Raw genomic sequence first — 8,896 nt, forward strand, 5'->3', positions numbered from 1 at the left:
CAGTCGTGAGTTTATGCATCCATTAATTAATAGGCCTGTGAGAAAATAAATAAACTTGTTGTCCTGAAAGGCGGCCATAAACTGTACAGAGTACCGCTGCGGCAGAATCGTATTTCGTTGAATGAATGATTATTTATTTACGGTGATATTAGGCGGACGTAATTAAAGTCTAATTGTCATACACGAGCACGTTACGAACCGACACGTTGTTCTCACTTATGTATGTAATATAAATGTGCAAGTGTAGGTGGTCCCTTAATGAAACTTTTATTACGACGAGCCCTTTCAGCGGCTCTTCTAATTCGCCACGTTTTATCTTCGCACGAAATAATAACAAAACAAATTTTTATTGTTTACTGTGAACTCAACCGACTGAATAATTGAAATGGAAGCGAATTAGTCTCGTCATTTCGATAATTAGTCGTAATTGCGCTCGCATGAAGGATCGCTGAAGGCTCCCGAAGAGGAGACGACGTTGGTGATGCGATGCACGTATGTGGGACATTGTTTCGTGCATTACTTTAAATTTGAGGCATGCGGAGATTCAAACATATGAACGAAACTTTTATCGTTGTGGAAGATCAAAAGTTGTACAAAACGTGGATTTACTCCCAAGTAGAAAGAAGTCTTGTTCTTGCATCACACGACTCATTAGTCTCAAGAATTGGCTCTCTTTGAAGGCACTATCTACATACATCTCGGTCCAACTTGATACAAATGATGATACGTTCACCCAGAAATTTACGTTTTTAACAATTGCCAACTACCCACATTCTGACGAGGTACAAAAAAAATCACGAAAAGATCAAACAGAAGTGCTGCTGGTCCATTTCCGTTGTTTAAATAGACGCGGTTTACAAATAAAGCCGCGAACAAAGGGAGAGTAATAATAACAATAAATGATAACAAAAGGCTATTAAAGATGGACCAACATTTTTGCAGCATGAATGAAATATTTCCATTTGGATTTCGTCTTAAACTAACACTCTATAGTCGTAAAATTAGAAGAAGAGATTTGTCAGGGCAGCTGACACTCAAAACAACACCACGAACGTTTTCAGATTGTCGGATGGAAATAAAATTGGATAATTACAGACATTCTAGTAAAACGTATCATTATCGTCGAATTTATTCAAAAAATGTAAATATTTGTGTAAGATTATATCGCTTGCAACATAGTGAAGATTTCTGGGATTATTTGAATTCTGGCGAATTCTCGAAGAGTTTAGTAAAAAATATTTTATCGATTAGAGAAGTGTTGATTATCGTTTAAAAGTTTAAATAGAGTCTTCACGTAACAACGTCAAGATTAATTTAATAAAGTATTCCTGGTTAAACATTAAATGGAAAACAATTTTCATTTAAATAGTTGCAATACCTTATACGTACTGGTAATTTTCAATAAAAGTTATTAAATCTTCCGTTATAGTGGATGGGAGCTAGCTGGCGATATTTTCTGGTAAAAATTCGAAAAATCTCGTTTAATATCCACATTACCCATAATTCACGTTTCTTTCGTAAAGTTTTCCCATCTTTTCCAGTCCAGCAGATGCACTGTAGTGGAGATAGTTTATGTACATTAACCAGATTGTAGAATTTATTCTGCACAGCCGCACTAAAACTTCTCCGAGGTCATAAATACCTTTGCATTATTAGGTAAACTAGCTAAATTCTGAAAAGAGTTAGCAACTTGGCCCTGGAGACTCATCGATCCGGCAAAATGGGGCCGTGAATCAAGACGGTCAATTAAAATATTATTTGAGAAGTGCAACTTGGCAAAACTAATTAAAAAGTTTTGCCCTTCGTTTTGGGATGATCCATTCGAAATTCCGCCACTACATATTTCAAAATGCAAACTTGGCTCGTTGCAATTACGCAAAACCGTTCCAGCCACTCTCGAACATTGCAAAAATATATCGGATTTCCGCGACAAAGGGCGACTCCTCGCGAGGAATGCGCTTTTCGCGAGCTTTCCCACAAAATGCAATTACGTCTCTACTGATGATGCACCCGCCAAGGTTGTCTATTTCCGTTTCCGAGTTTGTTAGCCTCGCACCGGAGCCTAATATTTTAATGGAGCCGATAAAAACCCCGACACTCCGTCCCCAGGATATTTCGAGCTGGCCTTTCACGGTAAGTCCGCTTGATTAGCACGGCAAAGAATCGGTTTGTGGTAATTAAAACTTTCTATTGGCATTGTGACAAACTCCAAGTTTCTATTATTGTGTTCTATTTACTTTTTGTTCGCGAACTCTTGCAACGGACGCTCGAACCATAACTCTGGAGGAAAATCGACTCGACGAGTGTCTTGTTTACAATTTATTTAACTGTTCGAAGGCCGACATTGCCTCTCCAGGACCTATTTTCGGCTCCTGGTCTTGCTTCGAGTGCCGACCTCGCCTACTCTTACACAAATATGGAGACACGTGCCGCATCATCTCATTAAAGAAAACGGACTGGCATAATTTGCCTACTCTCAATTCGCCCGACTAATTTAAATTTAAGCTTGGTGAAACCGGCTCGAGCCAGTTAACTAATCAACAAAGAGATGCACGACAAGGTTTTTATGGCGGCTAATGCCGGAACACAGATAATACACTTTTTGCGCCGCCCGGTATTACCAAACGATTTTTTTTTAGTTCTAATACGCCCCTCCCACTAATTCCATTTCATTTTTGTACCTTTTCAATTTCCGTCTTGGTAATTATTTCAAAACCACCAAAATCAATTTCAATACGATGGCACGATCTCTGTTACCCCCAACGATCGTCAAATATTCCTACCAAACACCAGGCAAACCTACCTTTGATTGTTCAGTAACTCTACCGGTCGGTAAAAATGTTTGCGAGTCTTGAAATTCTAAATTTAAATTTTTAATGAACTGTTAAAAAAGTTCCAATTTCCGACACCTCATTTGCACATTTGTTCTCATTAGTGCATGGTTCTCAGAATTCTTGCGACTCTTGAACAATTGTTAAACAACAACGGCAATTACCTTGTCAATTGTGAACGAGTTAGTAAGTTACACAATTTTGAAGTGTTTTCGGATGGAATGTAGAGAGAAAACGTGCATTGCTGTTGGTCTAAAATCCGTTATCATGCGTTCTACTGTGTCCCGATAGTAGAATAAACTTTGTCAAATTTGGCAAATATGTGGGAATTTACACATTACCTGCCGGAAGATAAGATAATGCGAGCTTTGATGTAGCGAGAAAAGCAAACATGGAATTTTGAAGTGGTAATTTTTGCTTTTCTGCGTAAAAATGAATATTAAATGTTTGTGTCAAACGAGCGAGTGGAAGAGACGTCGGTGCGTAACGTGGTGTCATTTGCGTAAGTGATTGCAACGAAATTAATAGTTAAGAGGCTCCCCCGTGAGGGTCGCTCCGAGTCTTTCTCCTGCAGAGTGTGGCTTGAACGTTTTAGCGGTCCGCTGCAATATTAATAAGATCCCGAGTCTTTAATTATCCAGAAGATGGAAAAGGAGCTTATTAGTTAATTAAAATAAAAACGGGAGAGATCTGGAAAAGCAAACGGATGAAAAAGACAAAGTGTTTCGCGCCGAATTTAATCCTAGAAAATATGAGACGACCAAATAAAAATTAGTCGAACAAATCGTCCACCCGACTAATTGACACGCGAGTCAGAACCTCCTTAATCTTCCTCACCACCGTCGTCATCGTGATTGATCATTTTATTCGAGACGTTAAATTTAAAAACACAAACAGATGTTGCTTATATCACTCCATTACCTGCCAGCATTGTTGGAATCGTTCCCAATTGTCGAAAAAATATCGTATTGTTATCGTAAACTTGACAATGGTTAATTAAAAGGTCCTTATCAATCGCGACCGACAGGAAGGATCGGTGGTCGTATGGCAACCGTTTAGTTGTCGTCACGGAGGACGACCGTGGTGAAAAAATCACCGACAGCAAACGTGGAAGACGATCCGGCAGAGATAAAAACCATTATAAAACATGAATTGACGTTGGTGACCGCGTCCCGCCTCGTTGCATGCTCATAATTGCAACAGAATGCAGGAAGAGCTTAAGTAGGGAAGGAAAAACGCATCGACGACCAAGAACAAAGTGGTGGAGTGTTGCGACCTCGGAAGATTTATTTTCGGCCATGGGAGAATCTCCCACGTTGACGTAACCAAACGGGGAACTTCCCCCGTTCCGTGCAAGAACTCCTCCCGAAATAGGACGCGCTTGATTTTTTCGACCCGACCTTGGCTCCCAACGCACAATAGACCGACTAGGTCTGCGTGACATTGACATTAAGAGTGCGTTTTAATTCCTCGACGATGATTTCGTCCTCCCATCCACACATTTAGGACTAAGGCCAGAATATTCGCATCGAAAACGTCTGAATTTTGTCCCAAAAGAAAAAGACCAATCGAAATTTTCAAAATTTATTTCCAAAAAAATTAAAAAAAAAAAACAAAAACAACACACATCGGCAGTTTTCGGTCCAACTGTGAGCGGGTCCATCGAACGTCGGCCAAGGTTTGGACGATCCGGACGTCTCACGTTATTTCTGCAAGTGATACGCCATCAGAGGTGCTTACTCTTATCACCAGCCGAACACCACCGGAAGAAAATCAAGGTCAGACGTGGTGTTAGGCCGGACCGGCGAAATGATCGCCTCGACATAAGAATTTAACGATGCAAACGAGGAAAAACAAATCTCCAGAGCAAACAATTAACTTTGTTTATTGTTACAACGATTCGGGTTAAATAGACACTCCCGGTATTTACAGCATTCGATCCAGGAAAGCGCTATTGAAATTTGTGACGCGAATTTTTCCATTCTAGTTGCCACTATCACATGTGACTAATTTGCTGCACAAATAAGTATCACGTTTCTGACGTAACAACATTCGCTCTACTCGCTGTCGTGAAAATAACGAAGTCCGGCAATTTATAAATAATACATGGCTCGTCGAGCCTTACTATCGAATGTTTGTCGTAATTAGTGCGCGGTAAACGGGAACGGATCATCCCGCCAATATCGTGTTTTTGTCAAAACTGCAAATTGACCGCTCGATGGGAACCCTAAAAACTTTAATTACCGCCGGAAAGCAATTAATTTTAATGGTAGCGATGACAATTTGTTCGAAAATCAAAGAACGAGAATTTACATTATCAATTAAAGGACAACACCGGCGATAAAGAAAAAAAAAACACCGTACTCGGCACTCTAATTGCGATACAGCATGCCAAAGCAACATCAAGACGGAAAAAAAAATCAATTCGTTCGCATGATCGACACTAGATGTCGTCTAATTAAAACGAACACGTGTTAAATTGAGGTTAAGTAACATTCCGTTTCAAAAACCCATATTCTGATTGGATTACTACACCCGGCGGGTATTTTTGGAGGGGGTTGATGTATTTTCACGACACCACTAGTGCCATCTTCATAGTTTTCCCGGAAGTTTTCCCACCGATTCTGCAGAAAATCGAGAGGCCTCAAGTAAGTATATAACACCTTTGCAGTTGGGGAAATTGCCATCCAAGTAAATTATTGATGAAGTTCGAAGGGAATTTGTTTTTGTTAGTGTTATTGAACTGGCGCGCTTTAACAAATGAAAATAGACGTGAACTTTGGAGCTAAATTACAACTGATCAATGCACATCGAGCTAATTTAAGCGTGAACAACAATCAAAAGTCGTCCAGTAATGTAACATCATGCACCGGATGGCAGAACACCGAGAGGAGAATAAAATAAAATTTGATAGAGAAAAAAAAACGAGGAGGAGAAACAATACAACACTGGTGTTATTTCCTGGTTCTTCTTATCACTGTTTGCACTTCACGGGGTATCACTGATAACAACACAGAGTCACGTGTAGGCTTACCTGGACTGGTTTGCCAGCTGAGTCCCCCGATGAACATTTTCCTGCAAAACGATTGAGAGCTTTTAGTGTGGTGTTCGAACAAGGAGCGAAAAAAAATTGGTAGAGACATGTGGTACCGGCGATTCCGGTACGGCTCCGGTGTTTTACTCACCCCGGATCGTTAGGCACCTCCGCGGGCGAGCCGCTGGCCACAATCTCCTGGTTCTGCGGCTCCATAACACTGAGTGACTTCGATCTGCTCAACTACGACTAAACTAAAGGTAAATAGAAACCGGGATAGGCTAGCGGACTCCCGGAATCGCCTACTCAGCGTCACTGTCAACACGGTACTGAGAACGATGGTCGGTGAGGCGCGCCGACGTTGATTCGGCCGTGTTCGACGACGCTTCGGAGACGGCGTCCGCGTCTGCGTGGAAACGCTGATGGATGAGACAAACAATGGCTGTGATTGGGTGCAATCCGTGCACCGTCAGTGCGACGACGGCGATGACGCAACGGTGGAGGTACGTGGTGCGCCCTGCACACGGCAACGCGCCGACATAAAAACGCGGAAACAACGCACGCCATCCGGATGTGGGGCAGTGTGTCGGATGGACGGAAGACGAACCATCATCGGCAGGAGAGCGTGCTCCTGCTGCGGCGGCACCCAGACGACGGCGGACCCGACCACATTCGAACAAAATCGATAGCACCCTTAAATTACTCCTTCCGTCGCGCTCGTAAACATTCCACCTTTTCGGCGGGGACGGCGGCTCCCGGCCCGAATAACAAACGGAATTCGTACGGAACCGATGCCGACGCCTCCGAACGAATCTCTCGGATTTTTTATATCCGACCAAGCAAATTTTCCGACACCTGGATGTGGTCTTATTAAACTTGAAACTTGATATTGTGCATCCAAAGATCCGGTTTTTTTTTCACTGCTTTACCTTCAACCCCAAAATTGAAAAATATAGATTATTTTCAATATACTGATTCCACTTTGTCAGAGTAGTTATTTTCATATGAGTAGCGCTGTCAAATCACTTTTGAGGTATGAGGCCGAAATTTTAAGCACGAGGCGGTAGCCGAGTGCTGCAAAACAGGCCGAATACCTGAATTGTGCATCCAAAGATCAGGTTTTTTTTTCACTGCTTTACCTTCAACCCCAAAATTGAAAAATATAGATCATTTTCAATATACTGATTCCACTTTGTCAGAGTAGTTATTTTCATATGAGTAGCGCTGTCAAATCACTTTTGAGGTATGAGGCCGAAATTTTAAGCACGAGGCGGCAGCCGAGTGCTGCAAAACAGGCCGAATACCTGAAAATTGACTGCGCACGAATATCGAATAACATTTTTCGTGTTCGTTTAGGCAAAGTCTTAAAAAACGTTAATTTATTGTAATTTTTGAGGTTATCTTTGACAGATGTCAAGTTAGGTATATAACCGGGAAAGTTTATGTAGTATTTAGTTATATACCACTTTCCCTGTTATATATCCTAGGAAACAAACACAAAAAATATATAGATTTTTACTAAACGTGCTAATTATTATTATCCAAAATGGTTTCGAAAAAGAATTAAACTGTAATCTTTTCATTTGGAAATTTACAAGATATGCTTTTCAAATGCTTCTTCAGTAATTTTCATTAAGCAGGTAGGTACTGTCGCGAGCAATAAATTTTGGTCGTCAATGTCATTTCAAAATTTGGTTAGATTGTCACAAATTTAAAAAAATTCCCTGCCTGGTTATGCCCACATCCACAAAGTCTCAAAAAATTGAGAAAAAAATGAGAATTAATGTCATACAACATGATGATAGGTTATGATATTAAGACTGTTTTACAATGGAGCATTTTTGAATTGCGTCAAAAAATGACCTTGACGACCAAAATTTATTGCTCGCGACTGTACATATACTATTCCTCGTCAAATAAGACAATGTGGGGCTCATGAACCCTTTCACTCTCCAGTAGGGAACAATAGGGTCTATGGGTGCCATATAATCTTATTCGACGAGGAGTAGTATAGAATACCTACCTACAAAGTGACATTTGGAGATTATAGATCAATATGAGCTTTCAATACAATCACCCTCTACTATTTTATTTAATCTTTTGCTAACATTTTTGTGGGAGATATCGTAAATAAGTAACTTCAAGAAGGTCTATCTGCTTGACGATGTAATACCAAAATGCACTTTACTGTTTAAATTGCATAGTTGCACAGGGGAAAAATTGCATGAAAATTAGCTTTCAGGGAATTACATAAATAAAGGATGAACAAATTACATACCTAATAATTTTGATGATATCACAGGCCAACCTAATTTGACTTTGTAAATACATATGGTTTTAAATAATTAATGTTGGAATGTTTTATACCTACCTGCACAATGGTATCTTCTTTTTTTTTCTATCACGCAAAAATCAAAATAACTTGAACAGAAATGAAAAATATTTCAATATCTGTGATATTTTAATATCTTGATGGCATCATTCACATTACGCGTCACTATGAAAATAAAACTAAAAATACATTTTTTAGAGTCATATTACATGGTAAGTTGTGGAGGTTTTGTAACATTTCTTCCACTAAAATTTTGTAATGAAAACTTTTATTATTGCCAAGAAAATATTTAGTTTTAAATGCCGGCCATGTTTCTTTTTCAGAAGCATTCTGAATCTCACAGTGACTTGTCAATATTGGCCCCAACAAAAAAAAATTCCTTAAGCTTCGCGTCAGATAAATTTAAGGATTTATTATAAAAGTACCATAAACAGATATCCCGATTGTGCAAAGCATTTCTAAATTGTTTCGTTCAACCAAGTTTCAACAAGTGCCAACAATAGTTTTCCTTCTGTACTAAATCTGGATGCATAAAATTTTTTAATCCCGGGATTAGATCAGGTATTTCACTTTGTCTCACACAGATTAATTAAGTAAAGAATTGATAAGAGGTATTTGTTTCTACAATTTCATGATATCAGTTTATTGTTTGTTACTTAAAATTTTCAGTTTCTTGTCACTAGTTTTGAGGAATTTAAT

At 39.6% G+C, this 8,896-nt stretch overlaps 1 protein-coding gene across 8 annotated transcripts in view; it reads right to left on the bottom strand.

Annotated features, from left to right (window-relative positions):
• Positions 1 to 6,226, bottom strand: part of Rbp6 (RNA-binding protein 6) — a 357,340-nt gene extending 351,114 nt beyond the window's left edge. For 4 of the 8 annotated variants that reach the window (XM_069043041.1, XM_069043040.1, XM_069043037.1 and 1 more), the window contains exons 1-2: positions 6,017 to 6,225; positions 5,866 to 5,906 (exon numbers count right to left, since the gene is read on the bottom strand). In XM_069043041.1, the coding sequence (XP_068899142.1) occupies positions 5,866 to 5,906; positions 6,017 to 6,081 (106 nt within the window). In that variant the 5' untranslated portion in view covers positions 6,082 to 6,225. Of the gene's footprint in view, positions 1 to 5,865; positions 5,907 to 6,016 lie in introns of all 8 variants that reach the window. The other 4 variants (XM_069043038.1, XM_069043036.1, XM_069043039.1 and 1 more) reach the window with 2 other exon arrangements.
• Between the last annotated feature and the right edge of the window lie 2,670 nt (positions 6,227 to 8,896).

The sequence above is a fragment of the Tenebrio molitor genome, chromosome 3, assembly GCF_963966145.1.
Source record: "Tenebrio molitor chromosome 3, icTenMoli1.1, whole genome shotgun sequence".
In the NCBI taxonomy this organism is placed as follows: Eukaryota; Metazoa; Arthropoda; class Insecta; order Coleoptera; family Tenebrionidae; genus Tenebrio; species Tenebrio molitor.